The 22,116-nt window shown below is 43.8% G+C and overlaps 1 protein-coding gene across 5 annotated transcripts in view; it reads left to right on the forward strand.

Annotated features, from left to right (window-relative positions):
* Nucleotides 1–22,116, forward strand: part of ZC3H12B (zinc finger CCCH-type containing 12B) — a 116,931-nt gene that overhangs the window by 54,322 nt on the left and 40,493 nt on the right. For all 5 annotated transcript variants that reach the window (XM_056540852.1, XM_056540855.1, XM_056540856.1 and 2 more), the window contains exons 2-4: nt 13,738–14,555; nt 17,985–18,124; nt 19,565–19,799. In XM_056540852.1, the coding sequence (XP_056396827.1) occupies nt 13,906–14,555; nt 17,985–18,124; nt 19,565–19,799 (1,025 nt within the window). In that variant the 5' untranslated portion in view covers nt 13,738–13,905. The remainder of the gene's footprint in view (nt 1–13,737; nt 14,556–17,984; nt 18,125–19,564; nt 19,800–22,116) is intronic.

Below are 22,116 nucleotides of genomic sequence, written 5' to 3' on the forward strand. Positions count from 1 at the left end.
GGATGCTGCAATACTGTTGCAGCCTCCCCTGCCACCCACACATATATATATATATTCATGCCACAGCAATACAATTATACCACCTACGAGTACAGCAGTTCCCGTCCTATTATCCGGCAAAAGGAGACGCACTGCGCCGAGGACCAAAACCTTTTTTAATAGAAATAATCACGATACCCATAATCCGGCCACTGCTAATGAAATCTGTGAACAAAATAACTATCTACAATACTGTGGACAAAACACCAATTTTAAAAAATCAACCCAGTTACGATACCCACCACCTGGCAAGTGATAGCACAGCAACCCGGCATATGACACCTAGCGCATCAGCTAAATCAGTGAGACAGCTCCACTACCCGGCAATTGATACGCATCATCCGGCAATCGATAGCACAGTAGATCGACTCCATCAAGTCTAACACGAATTTAAAAAAAACACCTTTAATACAACTCACGCATGCGCCTAACAGAAAAACAGTATCTCTGCACCTAATGTGAATATTCTCACAACCTCGCATAACACTAAATCCTTTTAGATAAACAGATAGCATGGAACCATTTCACAAACTTTTTTGTTTTTAATCTATGGTCACATTTTATTGTATAACAAAAATACTCACCTTCAATTTCATGAATGGAACACCCCTACGTCATCGGACAGCGCTACTACAACACACCAGAGCGCAGCCCTATGACATCTTTTTAATCAATCCAATTGTATTCTCTGGGGCCCTTTTTAGAAACCATATAAAGTCAGTGATAATGCTTTTATGTATGTATGCCATGATCATTGAGAAAGAGGTGCAAGACCTCGAAACACATCTGATACGGCAGTAAAGAACATTTTGAACCTATTAAGACTCGCCGAATCCTTATTCCATCCACGGTCAGCGCTGAACATCCCGGGAACTTTTTTTCCAGACCCTGCAAACTACTAGAGCTGTGCAGAAGGAGGAAGTAGGGCAGGCAGAAACCTCCAGATAACTATTTTATAATGCAGAAGGCAGTACTGTCCTGACTGTTTGTTATTTCTTAAAGGGGTAATCCACTGGAAAACATTATTATTATTTTTTTTTTTAAATCAACTGGTGCCAGAAAGATTAAATAGATTAGTAAATTTTATTAAAAAATCTTAATCCTTCCAGTACTTATCAGTTGCTGTTCTGATCCGCAGGAAGTTCTTTTCTTTTTGAATTTCCTTTCTGCCTGACCACAGTGCTCTCTGCTGACACCTCTGTCCATGTCAGGAACTGTCCAGAGTAGGAGCAAATCCCCATAGAAAACATGTCCTGCTCTAGACAGTTCCTAAAAAGGACAGAGGTGTCAGCAGAGAGCACTTGTGGAGCACTTTAGTAGAAGTAATTTACAAATCTGTTTAATTTTCTGGCACCAGTTGATTTAAAAGAAAAAAAATGTTTTCCAGTGGAGTACCCCTTTATTAGCCTCCTTGACGTCTAATCAGCACTCCAAAGCTCCATTCTGCCATGGCAGGCTGGAGCAATGAAGTGCTGGTAACAATTATTCAATGCTCTGCTATGGCACAGCATTGAACAGTGTATGCAATCTAAGGATTGCATGTAATAGTCCCCTATGGGATCTGAAAAATTGTGTTAAAAAAAAAAAAAAAAAAAAAGTTACAAAAAAGTGTTTCATAATAAAAGTTTAAATCGCCCAATTTTTTTTAAATACAAGTATGTAAACAAAAACATATGTTATTTCACTGCATGGGTAAATGTCTGAACTATTAACCACTTTAAAGATGAGCGCCGTAAATGTACGGTGCAACTTAACGCACAGCGCCATATATTTACGGCGCTGCGTTCCTCGTTCACCCCATCTCCAGACGCGGTGATCGGAACGGGATGACTGCTGATATCTATCAGCAGCCATCCCGGCATATCGCCCAGTGGGGTCCTGAGAACCCCCTACCCTTGTCAGCGATCACCGCGAATCACTGCTTTTCCGGGCTGATCGGGTCTTGGTGACCCGATCGCCCGGAAAATAGGGATGATCGGAGCTGTCAGAGGCAGCCCCGATCATCTTAAAGGATAGGAGTGAGGTGGCCACCTCCTCCTATCCCCTGCGAGTTGCCGGTCAGGTGAGATCCCCCCCCCCACTCTGCCTACCCCTGGAAGTCTGGGCAGAGCGGGGGAAGATGGTGGTGACTGCTGCGGGCCGTTGAAGGAGTACAGGCGGCAGTTAGGACCGGCAGTGGAGAGAGAGGCAGCAGTGCAGATCTGGTAAGTGATATTCACTACTGCCTTGTAGTTTAACAACTACAACTTGATGTAGTTTTGCAACATCTGGAGGACTACAGTTTGGAGACCACTGTGCACTTCCAGATGTTGCAAAGCTACAACTCCCAGCATGCTCTTTGGCTGTCCGGGCATGCTGGGAGTTGAAGTTTTGCAACAACTGGAGGCACACTGGTTGTCTGTTTCCTAACTCATTGTTTCCTAACCTGTGTGCCTCAAGTTGTTGCAAAACTACAACTCCCAGAATACACTGACATGCATGCTAGAAGTTGTAGTTTTGCAACAGCTGGAGGTACACTGGTGCGGAAACACTGCGGTACTTTGTTACCTAACTTAGTGTTTCCCAACCAGTGTGCCTCCAACTGCTGCATAACTACATCTCACAGCATGCACGGTCTGTCAATGCATGCTGGGAGTTGTAGTTTTGCAACAGTTGAAGGTTAGACACCCCCCCCCCCCCCCACCCCATGTGAATGCACAGGATACATTCGCACATGCAGGGGTTTACAGCGAGTTTCCCGCTTTAAGTTTCAGCTGCAGCAAATTTTCTGATGCAGCTCAAAATCTCATACGGCAGTGTTTCCAAAACGGAGCCTCCAGTTGTTGCAAAATAACTCCCAGTATTGCCGGAAAGCCATTGACTGTCCAGGCATGCTGGGAGTTTTGCAACAGCTGGAGGCACCCTGTTTGGGGGAATTTTGGCGGCGGAAGCAAGCGCTATGCTTGCATCCGTGTCCACCCCTATGCAAATCCCTAATTTAGCCCTCAAATGAACATGGCACTCTCTCACTTCGGAGCCCTGTCGTACTTCAAGGCAACAGTTTAGGGCCACGTATGGGGTATTTCCGTACTCAAGAGAAATTGCGTTACAAATTTTGGGGGGCTTTTTCTTCTTTTACCCTTTAGGAAAAGGTAAAGTTGGGGTCTACACCAGCATGTTAGTGTAAAAAAAAAAAAATATTTTACACTAACTTGCTGGTGTTATACTTTTCATCTGTACAAGATTTAAAAAGGGGGGAAAAAAGGCCCCCAAAATGAATATGTAGACTTAAAGTGCTCTGTGGGCGCACAACAGGGCTCAGGAGTGAGAGTGCCTAAATTAGGGATTTGCACAGGGGTGGCTGATGGTTACAGCGGTTCTGAAATAAACGGGGGGAAAAAAAATCACTCACTAAACATAACAAAGGGTATAGTGAGCCTTAACGACGCAAGACGTAAATGTACGTCCTGGTGAGGTGGTACTTAACTCACCAGGACGTACATTTACGTCCTAAGCATAACCGTGCGCATCGGAGCGATGCCTGGATCATGCGCTGCAAGTCCCGGCTGCTGATCGCAGCCAGGGACCCGCCCATAATGGCGTGAGTGATGGCATTACAATGGACAACTGGTCGCGCAAAAAACAAGCCCTCATACTAATTTGTGGATGAAAATATAAGAGTTTTGATTTTTTGAAGGTGATGAGGAAAAAACTAAAACGTAAAAATAAAATTGTCTGCGTTCTTAAGGCCCAAATGGGCTGCGTCCTTAAGGGGTTAAAGGAGAACTATGGCACTTTTTTTTTTATTCCCCCTCCGTGCCCGGGCTGCAAAATGAAACCAAACTTTAACTCACCTGCCTACGTTCCCCTGTTGTTCCGATGTCTGTGTCCCATTCCCCGGACCGGAGTATAGAAATACCCCATTTGTGGACGTAAAGTGCTCTGCGGGCGCACTACAGAGAAGGAGCGCCATTGGGCTTTTGGAGAGAGAATTTGGCTGGAATTGAAGGCTATGTGCGTTTACAAAGCCCACATTCTGCCAGAACAGTGGAACCCCCCCACATGTGACCCCATTTTGTAAACTACACCCATCACGGAACAGTGGTCGGGGGAAATGAAAAATTTTCATTTGCATAGCCCACTGTTCCAAAGATCTGTCAAATGCCAGTGGGCAAAAACCAAAGAGAACGGAGTCATTTAAATAAGGTTAAAACATGGTCACTTTTATTAGTTACATTAAAAACATAGGAGATGAGGAAAGGCAAACCAACTGGGGGAGACTAGACAAAAAAGGGGCGACACTACCTGCTCATGTGCATAGAAGATACAAATCAATAAAAGGGATTGGTTCATTCATTAAAGTGCATACATCTACGGGTCAAAGAGAGACCTCTATAAAGTGTACATATGCTTAAAAGTGCAGACATGCATACCACTCACAAGGAGCAAGATGAAAAATATCAGCAGCAGAGCAGGAGCGACGCCACCCCTACGATCGTTTCGGGGAATCTTCGCACTGGACCGGTGCTCGCATCATGCACGGCAGGTCCCGGCTGCTGTCAGCGGCCAGGGACCCGCCGGAAATGACAGACATCGGCACTCACACTGATGTCTGCCATTAAAGGGGTACTACTATGGCGAGACAGATTGTGTTCCGTGCTTTATCTCCTATTGAGCTATATTATATATATTTATTTATTTTATAAATGTGTGTGTGTAGTTTGATTTGTCTGTCCTTTGTTTGGAGGGAGTCTGGTAGTTTCAGCTATTTCCTGCTCATGTTGACACCTTCTCTGTCCGCGGACATAATCACATTACTTTTTACAGCCTCGTTTTCACTGAACCAGTGAACATTCCGTAAAGTCTTGTGACTTTAGCCAGACCCGTTTTGGAAAACTCTGCGAGGTTTTGCTAAAGTCATGTGACTTTTCAGCCTCCTTTCCACAATCAAATGATGCTACGAGGCTGTGGTGGGAATTTTGTGCTGCACCAATTCCGCATGAAGCTGTTCCATGGAAGGGAGATCTCATATACACAAAAGTCCCCCATAGGGTACCCAGGGTATTTAATTCACAAATTCCAATTCCTTTCAGGGTCAGAGACCCATCCGGGACAAAGACCCCCAACTAGGGTCACCCTTATAAAACTTCACTTTTATTTATTATATTAATATTTAAGTCAAATTATAGTGCAAAAATAATACAAAAAGAGGTGTGTTTTAAAAGCACAATATATGGGATTGAATTGGTCCAATAATGGTTCCACCAATTTAATTTTCACTCAAGCTCTATGTTAGGGACTCTTTATCCCATTTATCTGGGTCCTAAGACTCCAATTTTTAGCGGTCCACACCACATAGAGCTTCCTATATTTTATAATGTCTATCAATTCCCAATATTGCTAGTTAAAATTAATTACTCCCTAGCATCCCCCCTGCTAGGGGGATGCTAGGGAGTAATTAATTTTAACTAGCAATATTGGGAATTGATAGACATTATAAAATATAGGAAGCTCTATGTGGTGTGGACCGCTAAAAATTGGAGTCTTAGGACCCAGATAAATGGGATAAAGAGTCCCTAACATAGAGCTTGAGTGAAAATTAAATTGGTGGAACCATTATTGGACCAATTCAATCCCATATATTGTGCTTTTAAAACACACCTCTTTTTGTATTATTTTTGCACTATAATTTGACTTAAATATTAATATAATAAATAAAAGTGAAGTTTTATAAGGGTGACCCTAGTTGGGGGTCTTTGTCCTGGATAGGTCTCTGACCCTGAAAGGAATTGGAATTTGTGTCCATGGAAGGGAGGACACAAAAGAAGAAAAAAAACATGCACGGGAAGGATGGGAAATGTAGTTTCACCTTGCCCATAAACAGGAAGGAAGGGAAAGGAAACCAAAAGACAAACGCGGAGTCAACTGAGGGGGAAAAAAAAGGGGACAAAAGGAAAGTTAAGACAACTACAATACACACAACCATTAAAGAAAAATTATAAGAGCAGGGTAGTACCACTTTAACCTCTTAGATACCGTCTCTCAGATGTCATGATCAATACAGATCACGGCATCTGCGACAGAGCTGCACTTAAAATTAGGGATCGACCGATTATCGGTATGGCCGATATTATCGGCCGATAATAACGATTTTGGGCATTATCGGTATCGGCAATTACCTTGCCGATTATGCCCCCGGACCTACCGCGACCGCCCCCCGCTGCAACGTGTCGCACCGCCCCGGCCCCATTGCCTCCCCCATCCCCGGTTTTATAATTACCTGTTCCCGGGGCTCACGCTACTTCTTGCTCCTGCTGCGTCCTGCGTTACGCTGTGCGCAATGATGAGTGACGTGCGCGACGTGACGTCACCGTCAGTGCGCACAGTCACAGCTCAGGAGGACGCCACTGGAGCCAGATGTGGAGTGGACCCCGGGAACAGGTAATTATAAAACCGGGGATGAGGGAGGCAATGGGGCCGGTGCGGTGCAGGGGGTCGGTCGGGGGGGTGGTCCCGGAGCGGTGGCGGTGATAGGTCTCAGGACCCCCGGACAGGCATTGGGAGAAAAGCGGGTGGCGGCGGCGGCCTATGGCACCGCAAAAGCCACTGCAGTGCATTGATTTAAAGCGCCCGCTTTAAATCAGTGATCTGCAGTGGTGTCGCAGGGGGATAAATAGCCGATAACTTATACCGGAATATCAGTATAAGTTATCGGCTATCGGCCCTAACCTCCACCAATTATCGGTATCGGCCCTAAAAACCGATATCGGTCGATCCCTACTTAAAATGGATCGACCGCAGGGATTTGATCTTCCAGATTGGCGGCCGGAGGTCCCCGTCCCGCCTCAAATCACAACCCAGGGAGGTGTGTGATTTGAGGGGCTTCGGCCAGACAGTATCAACTTTGGAATACCTACGTGTATTGATGTCCATCTGTGCCGGCGCCGAATCCCTTGGAGAGGTGGAGTGTTTGTTTTTCTACCAAACTATCAAAATATAATGTTAATTAACCTGCACGCTGAACGTCATAAACGTAAAAAAAAAATAAAAAATACCAATAGAAACTACAGATCACGGCGCTAAAAATTAGCTCGTATATGGAAAAATTAGAAAGTTATAGGTGGTCAAAAGGGGCAATTTCAAACATACTAAATTTTATAAAATAGTTTGAGATTTTTTTAAAGCGGTACAATTATAGAAAAAAAAAAATAAGCATTTATCATGGGTATCATTTTAATCTCGACCCACCATAAAGTGTACAGCGTGAAAACAGAATATCTTGTGGCCAGATGAGAGCTTTTTGGTAAAGCACCTTATTCTATTATTTACCAAAAATGGATGAGGCCTACAAAGAAAAGAACACAATACCTACAGTGAAATATGGTGGAGGTTCAATGATGTTTTGGGGTTGCTTTGCTGCCTCTGGCACTGGGTACCTTGAATGTGTGCAAGGCATCATGAAATCTGAGGATTGCCAACAGATTTTGGGTCACACAGTACAGCCCAGTGTCAGAAAGCTGGGTTTGCGTCCGAGATCTTGGGTCTTTCAGCAGGACAATGACCCCAAACATACGTCAAAAAGCACCTAGAAAGGGATGGCAACAAAGCGCTGGAGAGTTCTGAAGTGGCCAGCAATGAGTCCAATCTAAATCCCATTGAACACCTGTGGAGAAATCTTAAAATTGCTGTTGGGAAAAAGAGCAGTTTGCAAAGGAAGAGTGGTCCAACATACCGGCTGAGAGGTGTAAGAAGCTTATTGATGGTTATAGGAAGCAACTGATTTCAGTAATTTTTTCCAAAGGGTGTGCAACCAAATATTAAGTTGAGGTGCCAATAATTTTGTCCAGCCCATTTTTGGAGTTTCGTGTGACATTATGTCCAATTTGCTTTTTTCCTCCTTTTTTTGTTTAGTTCAGATACACACAAAGGGAATAAATATGTATATAGCAAAACATGTGTTACTGCAATCCTTTTTTGTGAGAAATACTTCATTTTTTTGAAAGATTTCACGGGTGCCTACATTTACGGCCATGACTGTATTGAAATCTGGCCTGGGGCCAAAAAATCGGATCAGATTTTTCTCCTCATGGAAACTTCTGACAATGAAACCACTTAGTGATCTGTCTTCAATTCATTTTACATCATGTGCTGTTGTGGGGGCCTCATGATCAGCTACTAATGTAAGCACACACAATATAGCCTTTGTACATGTAACACTCTCCAATACTGATTTCTTACTGTTCCTAGATATTTTAATGAGAACCAGTCCCAAAGTACTGAAAACCTGTTGTCCATAGTCACTAATTTTTTATAGTATTCTCATAGGTTTAAGAATATAAAGAAAAAACCATACTGCAAATTATCAATTTACTACAGCATGGTTGAAGAGATCTTCTATGTATCTGTAGAGGGGCCCTGCCACCTGAATAATTAGGAATAAATGGTGAAAAAGTCCTGTCTAAAAATATCTTCTGTGTAGAAACATTGCATCAAATCCCACTCTTTCTAACCAACCTGTATTTTACAATGATGACATATACCAAAATAATTTTTGCACATAAACATGCAAATGTACCATTGTCTAGCCCCTACATCTGATGTCCATAGTGTGATGCGTCACTGACAATATACATTTATATGGATACACATTAATAAAATGGGAATGGTTGGTGATATTAACTTCCTGTTTGGGGCACATTAGTATATGTGAGGGGGGAAACTTTTCAAGATGGGTGGTGACCATGGCGTTCCCTTCTCTTCTACATCTGGTCCACGCCATCGTGACTATTTCTTCCAGCCACAATTCTTCACCGTTAAAGGGGTATTCCAGGAATTTTATTTGACTATCCTACAGGGGCTGTAAATTTAGTGTAGTTCATAATATAGTGTCTGTACCCGTGTGTGACAGTTTTCTCACAATTTTGTGATTTTCACCCCAATATTTAATTTTACCAGCATACAAGATGACTGCTGTCTCAGATTTTTCCCAGCTTGCAATGCGGATGAGACCTGACTCACTAGTCAGCTGATGAGAGGGAGCCTGTCTGCTTCAATGTGTGGAGCGATCAATCTGCAACGAATGCTACAGCTGTAGGCACCCTCATTGAAAACCACAGGTCTTTTGTTTCAATTGGTGGGGTGGCTGATGTGTGAGAGGGAGGAAAATGGCATTGTGGAATTTGTAGTAAAAAAAACATAAGTCAAACAGTAAATACAAGTTCACAAAAAGCTAGCCACAGTGTTATAGTAATCTCATGACATAGCCATTTAGCCCCAAGACAAGCGCAGATTCTTCCTAAGCATGTCCATTACTGTCTGCCAGGTACGTACCAAAATCACCTTATGGTGGATAACCCCTTTAAACTTGCAAAACGAACCTATTAGGCTCCGCATTTTTCAAGCATCAGCTCCAGATTCCCCTTTTACAAGTGAGGAGGAATAAAGGTGTGTATAGGTGTAAAGGGGTAACAGTGGGGTGCAGAAAGGTGTACATGGGTGACAGGTGTGTAGAGGAGTGTACATGGGTAACAGAATGGTGTTGGGGGTCTAGAGGAGTATACATGGGTGACAGATGGTTGTAGAAGAGTGTACATGGGTGACAGGGTGTGTAGAGGGTAAAAGGGGTGGGCAGGAGTGACAAGGTGGTGACGGGTAAATAGTGGAGGTTGGACATTGGTGAAAGGGGGGTGGTCAGAGGGGTGGTGAACGTGGGTGACAGGGGCGGACAAGGTGGACATGGATGACAGGAAAAGGGGGTGACAGAGGGGAGAGGGTGCATAACCTTAATTAAGCCAAGCTGAGCCATCCTTCTGCAGGGGGGCCGGGTAGAATCAGGAGGGCCGGGAAGATAATCCGGGGGGGGGGGGGGGGGGTCGGTAAGATAATCAGGGGACCGACGCACCATCCCCTGTATTTCTCCCCTTCCTGGCCTGCGTGCCTGTGATTCTCACGGTGCCACAGGGGGAGGGGATCGATGGGTGCGCAGTGATTCGCAGGCCGGGCAGGAGATTTAAATAAAAATAAATACCTGCTGGGGAACCCCAGTTGGGAATCACTGGTTTACAGAGAGAGGTCCAAAGAAAAAGAGGGAGTATCCAGTGAACAGCAGTTGTGTGGACCAAAATGCCTTGTTTATGTCCAAGGACAGAGGAGAGTGGACAGACTCGAGGTGTAACGGTGTAGTGGACATTATCGTGACACCCTTTTTGGCCCTTTAGTATCAATTGAGCATTGTTTAAACACGACAACCGACCTCAGTATTGTTGCTGACCATGTCCACTCTTTTATGCCTAAAGTGTACCCATCTTATGATGGCTACTTCCAGCAGGATAATGCACAATGTCTCATCATCTCAAACTGGTTTCTTGAAAACGACATAATGCGTTTGCTGTATTCCAATGGCCTCACCAGATCTCAATCCCATAGGGCGAGATTGGCATAATGGATATGCAGCCGACCAATCTGCAGCTCTAAAGGATGTTTCTAGCACCTTGTAGAAAGTATGCCATGAAAACTGGCAATTCTGGTTGCAAAAGGGAGTCCCTAATAAAGTGGCCAGTGATGTGTATGTGTAAGTTAAATGGCTAGATATACTGACATTACAGCCGAATCTTCCTCCTCAAAGTAATAGTAACACAGTAGCATTATTTAACCCATTAAACATGTAATAGAGTAGACGGTGTTCACACTGATGTATTTCATGGCTTTAATTCTTACAGGAGCCATGGCTGACTTGATCTGTTGTGTTTTAACAGATCCTTACGATACCAACTGACTTTTAATTAACCAAATAGGTTGCCATTTTTTGGGGGGATAGAATATTATTCTGGTTAGCCTATTATGCCCGCTGATGAGCAATGGAAACCTGACAGAAAATTTGGTGGAACTGTGAAATTTTGACAGCCTTGGACTTTCTCACCTAGTCATTACTTTATCTTTTGACGTTACAGTCATTTTCATGTAAAATACTATCGGTATGTTAAAAAGAGGAACTGGTTGGGGTTTTCACACAGAATCACCAGAAAGTCCTTTAAAATGTCTTCCATAAAGAAAGAGCTTTTGTTCAGTCCCAGGTGGCATTAATCTGGATTTGATACCTGAAATATTTCTGTAATGCAAGAATCACATATGCAGTTTTTTATGTAGTTTTTTCTTTAAGGCAAAATCATGAGTGGATTCAATAAAAATGGAAAATATAAAAGATGGACATGGTAGATTGTCAAGACATGGTAGATTTGCAGCGAAAATAACACACTTAAAATCTACAGCAGTTTATAGCACAATACAGTTAGCTGTGGATTTCATTACCAGATCCAGATGTAAAAGAACCAAATTCTGCTGAAAAATCTGAGCTTGCTAAAGTTTTTCAAATCTACAGTATTCTCTTTAAAACTTTTTACATGTAGTCCACACATGTCAAAAGTTGTAATTGCATTGGGTCTCACTCTTGCGACATGCAATGTAGTTATCACCCGAGGAAGCAATTGGCAGCGCGCTGCTCACTTCCCAGCCATCCAGCAGATCTGACCTTTTTTCTGTATATCTGACAAGTCTATACAAGGGATTTGGAGCTTTGTAAAGGATGAATAAAGCTAAATGTACACCCTTGTCCCGCTCCTGTTGTATGAAATGCACTGAATGAAGGAGCTGAATGCGCTTCATACCCGATGGGTCCCAGTTGCTATCAGCAGCCAGGACCCATGGCTAATGACAGAAATCACTGATCGGGCCAATGTCTGGCATCAACCCTTCAGTGTTGATTGGGGCATCTAAAACGGGGGAAAAAATTTGGCTGATCAGGACCATGGTGACAGAATTGCCGGGTCTCGATCTGCTTAGAGGAGGGGGTGGAGGTCTCTTACCTACAGTTGTGCTCATAAGTTTACATACCCTTGCAGAATTTGATTTTTTTAACCATTGTTCAGAGAATATGAATGATAACACAAAAACGTTTCTTTCACTCATGGTTAGTGGTTGGCTGAAGAAATTTATTGTCAAACTACTGTGTTTTAAAACTCTTTTTAAAACATAATCACAACACAAACTACCCAATTGACCCTGATCAAAAGTTACATACACCAGTTCATAATACCATGTATTGCCCCCTTTAATATCAATGACAGCTTGAAGTCTTTTGTGGTAGTTGTGGATGAGGCTCTTTTTCTTCTCAGATGGTAAAGCTGCCCATTCTTCCTGGCTAAAAGCCTCCAGTTACCCTAAATTTTTGGGCAGTCTTGCATGAACTGCACATTTAAGGTCTCCCCAGAGTGGCTCAATAATATTGAGGTCTGGAGACTGAGATGGCCACTCCAGAACTGTCACTTTATTTTGCTGTCACCAATGACAGGTCGACCTGGCCTTGTGTTTGGATCATTGTCATGTTGGAATGTCCAAGTACGTCCCATGCCAAGCTTCTTGGATGATGAGTGCAAATTGTCTGCAAGTATCTGTTAATACAGCACAGAGACAAGCCTCAAACCTTCTGGCACAAAGTCATTTGGAGTGATGAGACTAAAATTTAGCTGTTTGGACACAACCATAAACACTACATTTGGAGATGAGTCAACAAGGCCTATGATGAAAGGTACACCTTTCCTACTGTGAAACATGGTGGTGGATCGCTGAAGTTTCGGGGATGTGTGAGCTACAAAGACACAGAAATTTGGTCAGAATTGATGGCAATATGAATGCAGTAATGTATCAACAAATACTGGCGGACAATTTGCACTCATCATCCAGGAAGCTGCGCATGGGACATACTTGGACATTCCAACAAGACAATGATCCAAAGACCCCCCCCCCCCCTTTTTTTTTTGTAAGTTTTGTTTTCAACATACAAAAGGAAAAAACACAAACATCATCCCAATCCCCCCTCCCTCCTCCCCACAAAACACACTCCCACCCCGCCCTGCTGCTCTTTTGATTTGATTCTGACCTGATTCTGAATGTAGGATCTTGTCCCTCCCTTGTCTCTGTCCTTCTTGTCTTTTTTTTTCCAGGAGGATCTGTCTAAGAAATGCAATGCACTTCTGTATTAGTTGACCTCCGTGAAGATTCTTTATAGCCTCCGTGAGGGGTTTCCTGACCGCCTCTGACACGTTTAGATGGTCCATTCTCTGGACCCAGAGGGGTACTTTCAGGGTTTATATGATGAGTGCTCAGAGAATTAGATTTCCCTCCCGATTGCTACCTCTGTTTTTGTTTTAACCTTTGATTGTAGTTTGTTCTATAAACTACTATGCTTGTAGTCCATTTCGGTGTTTATATAAAACTTTAATAAAATTCTTGAAATGAAAAAAAAGGATTATGAACTATTAAAATTGCCGTGCCATAAATACAATTGTTAGAATTGTACACTATTTTTCTTTGTGGTGAGCTAAATATTTTTTGGCTTACTAAATTTACTCTTCAAGTGTTACTGCCATTTAAAAAAACTTCTGACATGTCATAAAGCTGCTCAGCACTCGCTCCAACTTATTGCAGGAGAAGGGCTCTGTAGACTACAACAGAGCCTGTCTCCTGCAGTGAGGCGGACAAAGTTCTAAGCTGGGAAGCGAAGTGCATTGCCACGCTTTTCACCCAGCTATGTCTAGAGTTCAATGGAGGGGTGTAAGCACGGAGACCCTGACCAATCAAAAGTTATCTAACTGATTGTAACTCCTTTAAGAAGACTATTATTTCTCTGTCCATTGCACTAATTCTGCTTATTCTGTTTCACAGGAATACATTTTTTCTCTGTGTGTCTCAGAACATATATAGTCCGAAACATACATCCTAAGCTGAGAGCGGCATTGCAGAGGCTTGAAGATGTCATAATTTACACATTATCTGATAAACATTAAGTGAAAGAGGGAAACCTTTAAGATCTCTGGTCGTCTGCAAAACGTGATGACGGCCTGGTCCATGGTGAAAAAATTGGAAATGGAAAAGAAGAGGCCGTCCAAAGAAGAAAGGGCGGCTGCAAATGAAATGGACTACTCACAAGACCTTGCAGACTGCAGTGAATCTGATGAATTGTCCAGCTCAGAGAGTGAAGCAGAACAGCAAGGAGGCAGGAGTGGAATTGGGAATTATGTCAATACCCTTTTTCAAGGTATGGACTTTGCAAGTAAGCCACACAGACAGCTTTGTAGATCACCCTGTTTGGACCGTCCCAGTTTCTCACAGAGCAGCATTCAAGTTCTGCCTGAACACCAAACAAAGCTGGAAGATACTAAAGGTAACCTGGATAAGGAATATCAAGCGAAGATGGACTTTGCCCTAAAGTTGGGATATAGTGGGGAGCAAATCCAAGCAGTACTCAACAAGCTGGGGGCAGATGCTCTTATCAATGATATCCTGGCGGAGCTGGTGAAGTTAGGAAATAAAGGAGAATCAGAAGCACAGAGCAGTGGAGACATTGGCAGTAACAGCCTTGTACCCAGAGGCCCTTGCACCAAAGAGATTGCAAGTCCAGAACTATCCTTAGAAGATGAAGTTGTTGACAACACAGACAACCTCAGACCTATTGTCATTGATGGAAGTAATGTGGCAATGAGGTTGGTTTACAAATGTATTTCAGTATTTTTGACAACACATTATATATTATCACTTAGGAAAATTGAACAGCTTTTTTAGCTAATGGCTTATCATTAGGATATATATACAGTGGTCCCTCAACATATGATATTAATTGGTTCCAGGAGAACCATCATATGTTGAAACCATCATATGTCGAGTACATATGTCTATGTAAAAATGGTAATTGGTTCTGGGGCCTCGGAACCATTGTATGTTGAATACAAATCTCTATGGGAAACTGCTAATTGGTTCTGGGATGACCATTGTATGTGGAGTGTATGGGGAGTGTTTAACAAACCAGGGTGCCTCCAGCTGTTGCACAACTACAACTCCCAGCATGCATGTACAGCCATTGACTGTCTGGGCATGCTGAGAGTTATAGTTTTGCAACAGCTGGAGGCACACTGATGGGAAAACATTGATGTATGGGGTGTATAGTGTGTATATGTATTGTATGTGATGTGTGACACCGCATACAGTACTGTACAGTTCTTTAAATACCTTCAGGGGGGGGACAGAATGTCCTCCATTACGATCCTGCCGACTACAGCTCTATAGGAAAGGAAGGGGAGGGCAGCCAGCAGCTCATTGGATGCCTGCAGCAAGATGCTGCAGGCTATTGGCTATGGCGGCACTGGGGGGGGCGGGGCTTACATGGAGCTCACAGTGGAAGCCTGTATGAGTTAGCAGGACAGCATGTGAGTAACAGGAGGCAGAACGGGGCACACGGGGAACATTAAACAACTATCTGTCAGTTGCTGAAGTTGTCAGCGCTGTCAGATAGCTGTTTGTACGATGGCCCCAACACACAGCAGCATCATATGTCGAGGCTGCCTTCAACATACGATGGGCTCTGAGAGGCCATCATATGTTGAAATGATCATATGTCGAGGCCATCATAAGTCGAGGGGTCACTGTACTCCTTTGTAAGTAGAGACAATAACTAGCAGCAGCTACTGCATTTAATTGGGGATAGACTTTACACTTTGTGAGTTCAGAAGAGTTACTTAAACCTATTTAAAAATATCTCTATAGGTAATTATGTTCAGGTTCTGTGCTATCCCCATAGGTATAAAATGTGCTCCATGATTAACAATGTGGTCAAATGTGCATCTTGTGCTGAGTATGCAGTCCTTGAAATGCCGTCTGAGGCTGCATACTTCTGTACAAAATGTGAGCTGCTTGTGTGATTGGAAGCCCGAATCCTTGATCTAAACAGTTTGCAACATTAAGAGTCTTGCATAACATGGAAAGGAATCTGCTGCTCACTGAGCAAGCACTCTCTGGGGCAGAGGGGGGGGGGGGGGGGGGGTAGAGGATAGTGTTGTGGAGATGCAGGACAGTTAGAAAGCCGGGAAGGAGGAAAAGTGTCAGGGAGGCTAGCTTTTAGATGTCACACCCAACAAGTTTACCGTTGCTGCAGTAATGAAATGCCTCTGACAGCCATTTGGGTGTCTGCTCTAGTAAGGAGGGGAAGAGGAGTACAGGGCAGGCCAGACAGGTGCCTGTAGTGGGAGAGTCAATTAGGGGACAGACAAGGCAATCTGTCACAAAGACTGGGCTCGTCGAACAGGGTGTTGTCTTCCTGGCACTTGAGTTAAGCACATAGTGGATTGGGTTGACTGATTACTGAAAGGATGTGGAGAAAACCCAGTGGTCATGGTGCACATAGACACCAATGACAAATTAAAAGGTAGGTGAAGTGTCCTTTAAAAAATTTTTTCAGAGACTTAAGCAGTAAGCTTAGGGCCCTTTAAGGTATATTTGTTTTAAATACCACCTGTATCACGTGCCACACCAGAGAGGCAACAAGAGGAAGGTAAACAAGTGGTGTAGGAAGGAGGGGTTTGGCCAACTTTGCTGTCGTATACAGGCTCTGTAGTAGGGGAAGGGGGCAGCTGAGCTTTGGGAGAAGATGTCACTAATAAGATTGAGGAACTGGAACTAATAATGTTGGAGGGCAACTACTACTCAAAGAAAATAAAGGGAACACTTAAACAACACAATGTAACTCCAAGTCAATCACACTTCTGTGAAATCACACTGTCCACTCAGAAAGCAACACTGACAATCAATTTCACATGCTGTTGTGCAAATGGAACAGACAACAGGTGGAATTTATAGACAATTTGCAAGACAACCCCCCAATAAAGGAGTGGTTATGCAGGTGGGGACCACAGACCACTACTTAGTTCCTATGCTTCCTGGCTGATGTTTTGGTCCCTTTTGAATGCTGCCAGTGCCTTCACTCTAGTGGTAGCATGAGATGGAGTCTACAAGCCACACAAGTGGCTCAGGTAGTTCAGCTCATCCAGGATGCTACATCAATGCAAGCTGTGGCAAGAAGGTTTGCTGTGTCTGTCAGTGTAGTGTCCGGAGCATGGAGGTGCTACCAGGAGACAGGCCAGTACATCAGGAGACGTGGAGGAGGTTAGTTCATAAAATGAGGATGCTGGGACTAGGGGGGGATATATATTAATGGGTTAGCAACTGGCTCAGTTATAGTAAGCAGAGGGTGGGTATCAATGGAACTTACTCTGGTTGGGTGACAGTTACTAGTGGGGTACCACAAGGGGCCAGTACTGGGTCCATTTTTTTTTTTTAACGATATGTTTATTAATGACCTTGCAGAGGGATTACAGAATAGAATTTCTATATTTGCAGATGACACTAAACTGGGTGTTCACAACAGAGGAGGATAACATAATATTACAGAGGGATCTGGGAAGCTGGGGCAGATAAATTGCAAATTAAGTTTAATATGGATAATTGTAAGGTTATGCACTTGGGCTATACAAACAAAATGTACAATTATGTGCTAAATAATAAGACATTAGATAAAACTTTATTTAACTTTATTGATCAGTGCCAGGCAGCAGCAGCCAATACCAATAAAGTCAATGGGATGTATAAAAAGAGAGGGAACATAGTTTAGCCTCTGTGTCAGACCACATATAGAGTAATTTGTCGAGTTTTGAACACCTGTATATAAGAAGGAAAATAAGAGATTTGTAGGGATATTTATATACCTAGACGAGTAACGATGACAAGGCGCTATCTATGTATAGAGTAAGATGGGGATTTTTGTGAGATTGTGGATTTCTCTGCCTCATGATTTTGTGATGTATTGAAAAAGTTCAAGAAGGGGCTAGATGTTAATTTTTTGGGGAAAAAATCTAATATTAGCTATGGGCAATTGATTTATGGTGATGGACGTGATGGACTCTGATTTTCTCTGAAGATAATGTAGTTGTTTCTGAGCTTGAATCTTCCTCTATTGGACTAAAGTTTACTAGCTTTTAAAGAGTGTCCTTTACACAAGTGTGGAAGGTGTAGACCTCCTTCAGTAAGAAGTCATCAAATTGCATTTCATATTTCCCCATCTTTTTTTTATTTTTATTTTTTAGCCATGGCAATAAAGAAGTATTCTCTTGTCGAGGTATACAGCTGGCTGTGGAATGGTTTCTTGAGAAAGGACATAAAGATATTACTGTGTTCGTGCCTGCGTGGAGAAAAGAGCAATCCCGACCCGATGCCCCAATAACTGGTACTTAACTTGATTAGATCTCTGCAGATAAGTTACCCATTTGTTATCAATGTGTGTGTCAATTCATTATATTGAACAGAAGCCCCCAAAGAGCAGCATAAGATTTACAAAGGCACCATAAAACTAGTATTTATGATTATTTGCTTTTTTTTTTAGTTTTTTTTTAGGAATCTTTGATAGTACATATTTACCAGTGTATTCCTAAAGAATCTAGTACTGTACTTCATTAGAGAAAAACAAACAAACTACTTTATAGTATGTAGACCAGGAATGTGGAATTCCTATCGCCTGGGACATGCAGTTCTGGGTGCCGGGCAGGGGACCCCCCTCCCCTCCATACTCTGCAACCCCCAGCTGAGTTCAGTAGCTGGGGGCCACTGCTAATAGCCAGCATGCAATCGCTGAGGTTGGCTATTAGCCCTTTAGATTGCTGCTGTCGAATCCACATAGAAAACCAGCAGAGAGCACTGTTGTCAGACAGAAAACAACAACTCAACTTCAGCAGCTGATAATTATTGAAAGGATTAAGATTTTTTAATAGAAATAATTTACAAAGTTGTTTAACTTTCTGGAGCCAGTTGATATAAAAAAAATTGTTTTCCTGGAATACCCCTTTTAACCCCTTCCATATTAAAAGTTCAAGTCACCCCTTTTTCCTATATAAAAACATGTAAACATAATCAAAATAAACATATTTGGTATCACTTCATATGTAATTGTGCAACCTATTAAAATATAACATTATGTATCCCGTATGGTAAATGACGTAAATGTAAAAAAAATACCAAACCACACAATTACAATTTTTATAATATCCCAGGAAAAGTTTAAAGCGATTAAAAAGTCAGATCAATACCAAAATGGTACCGATACATAAAACAGATTATGGTGCAAAAAGTGAGCCCTCATACAGCCTTGTATGTGAATTTTTTTTTTTTTAAATGTTACAGGGGTCAGAAAATGGCAATTGCCAAAAATTCGAAAAAGTTAAGAATTTTTTTTAAATTAGTGAAACATGATGTAAACTATACAAATCTGGTATCACTGTAATCAGGCGACCTAAAGTATGAAAACAACATATTAGCTCAACCTCAAGGTAAATGACATAGAAAAGAAAACCACCAAATAAGCAAAATTGTTTCGGAGCACATGTTATGGAAAAATTTAAAGTTATCATTATAGTAGTTGGTTATGGCTATTATAGGGTGAGGAGGAAAAAAATTAGAGTGTAAAAGCGAAAATTGGTCAGGACAAGTGGATCGTCATGAGGGACAAGTAGCTTTTGCTCCATTTTATTCCCATGGACAATTCGTTTTTTTTATTAAATTTCCACACCCCTGTAGACATTGTCAATGTTTTCTGCTTAGTTACATATTACCAAACAATGTAGTAGTTACATCTTTTGTAAGGTTATTGAATATTTGTGTTTTGTTTTCTTAGATCAAGAGATTCTCCGCAAACTGGAAAAGGAGAAGATTTTGGTGTTTACCCCATCTCGTAGGGTGCAGGGCCGCAGAGTGGTTTGCTATGATGACCGGTTTATAGTTAAGCTGTCCTTTGATTCTGATGGCATCATTGTGTCTAATGACAACTACAGAGACCTCCAGAATGAAAAACCGGAATGGAAGAAGTTTATTGAAGAAAGGCTGCTTATGTATTCATTTGTCAATGACAAGTAAGTTTTTTTTATCCCCCCCCCCCCTCTCTTTAAAATAACGTATTATGAAAGCTAATGCTAATTGCTAATAAATAAAGCAGTGATAGAAAGTACCGTATTTATCGGCGTATAACACGCATTTTTTAGGCTAAAATTTTTAGCCTAAAGTCTATCTGCGTGTTATACGCCGATAAGCTGCTGCAGTTCAATGATTTAAAGCGGGCGCTTTAAATCAATGAACTGCAGCGGCTTTTGCAGGTCCAGAGACCTGCTGTCGTTGCCATATTCTCTGCCCCTGTCTATCCTGGGGTCCAGAGACTGCGCCACTGCCCCATTGCCTCCCCCATCCCCGTTTTTTCTGACCCTGCAGAAGCCCCCAGGAAAGGCAGGGGGAGAAAGGCCATCGCTGCCCGCTTCTCTTCCTCTGCCTTTTCTGGGGTCTAGAGCCCTGCGGCCGCCTCGCTCCCCCTGGCTATCGGCGCCGCTGCCCCATTGCCCATCCCCGGTTTTATAATTACCTGTTGCCGGGGTCGAGTCCGCGCTGCTTCTGGCTCCGGTGTGGCATCTCCTGCATTGTTGCTATGCGCTGCGCAATTTCGAGTAACGTCGCGTTGAAGACGTCACTCGTCATTGCGCCTCGCAGCGCATAGCAACGACACAGGAGACGCCACACCGGAGCCAGAAGAAGCACGGACCTGACCCCAGCAACAGGTTAATATAAAACCGGGGATGGGGGAGGCAATGGGGCAGTGGCGCCGATAGCCAGGGGGAGAGAAGCGGCAGCAGCAGGGCTCTAGATCCCAGGAAAGGCAGGGGGAGAGAAGCGGGCAGCGATGGCCTCTCTCCCCCTGCCTTTCTTGGGGGCTTCTGAAACCGGGTCAGAAACCGTGTATCGGGGTATACACATGCGCACACACATGTACCCTCATTTTACCAAGGATATTTGGGTAAAAAACTTTTTTTACCCAAATATCCTTGGTAAAATGAGGGTGCGTGTTATAGGCCGCTGCGTGGTATACCCCAATAAATACGGTATTTAGTACCGTATATACTCGAGTATAAGCCGACCCGAGTATAAGCCGAGACCCCTAATTTCAACCCAAAATCCCAGGAAAAGTTATTGACTCGAGTATAAGCCTAGGGTGGGAAATACCTCATCCCCCCCTGTCATCATCCAGACCCGTCATTAACATCCTCATCATCCCCTTGTCATCATCCCACACATCCCCCCTTCATCATCCCCTTGTCATCATCCCACACATCCCCTTATCATCCCACACATCCCCCCTTCATCATCCCCTTGTCATCATCCCACACATCCCCTTATCATCCCACACATCCCCCCTTCATCATCCCCTTGTCATCATCCCACACATCCCCCCTTCATCATCCCCTTGTCATCATCCCACACATCCCCTTATCCCACACATCCCCCCTTCATCATCCCCTTGTCATCATCCCACACATCCCCTTATCATCCCACACATCCCCCCTTCATCATCCCCTTGTAATCATCCCACACCCCCCCCCCTTCATCATCCCCACCCCCCTTCATCATCCCCACACCCCCCCCCCTTCATCATCCTCTTCTCATCATTCGCCCTCAGTGGTCTTCAACCTGCGGACCTCCAGAGGTTTCAAAACTACAACTCCCAGCAAGCCCGGGCAGCCATCGGCTGTCCGGGCTTGCTGGGAGTTGTAGTTTTGAAACCTCCGGAGGTCCGCAGGTTGAAGACCACTGCGGCCTTCAACATCATCCAGCCCCCTCTCACCCCCTTTAGTTCTGAGTACTCACCTCCGCTCGGCGCTGGTCCGGTCCTGCAGGGCTGTTCGGAGAGGAGGTGGTCCGGTGAGGAGGTGGTCCGGGCTGCTATCTTCACCGGGGGCGCCTCTTCTCCGTGCTTCCGGCCCGGAATAGAGGCGTTGCCTTGACAATGACGCATAAGTACGTTGGCAATGAACGCACCTCTGCGTCGTTGTCACGGCAACGTGACTATTCTGAGGCCGGGCCCGAAGCGCTTAGAAGAGGCCTCCCCGGTGAAGATAGCAGCCCGGAACCACTATGCCACCGGACCACCTCCTCTCCGGACAGCCCTGCAGGACCGGACCAGTGCCGAGCGGAGGTGAGTACTCAGAACTAAAGGGGGTGAGAGGGGGCTGGATGATGTTGAAGGCCGCAGTGGTCTTCAACCTGCGGACCTCCGGAGGTTTCAAAACTACAACTCCCAGCAAGCCCGGACAGCCGATGGCTGCCCGGGCTTGCTGGGAGATGTAGTTTTGAAACCTCTGGAAGTCCGCAGGTTGAAGACCACTGCGGGTGGGGGAGTTCACTCGA

This window comes from Hyla sarda, chromosome 9, assembly GCF_029499605.1.
Source record: "Hyla sarda isolate aHylSar1 chromosome 9, aHylSar1.hap1, whole genome shotgun sequence".
NCBI classification, from domain to species: domain Eukaryota; kingdom Metazoa; phylum Chordata; class Amphibia; order Anura; family Hylidae; genus Hyla; species Hyla sarda.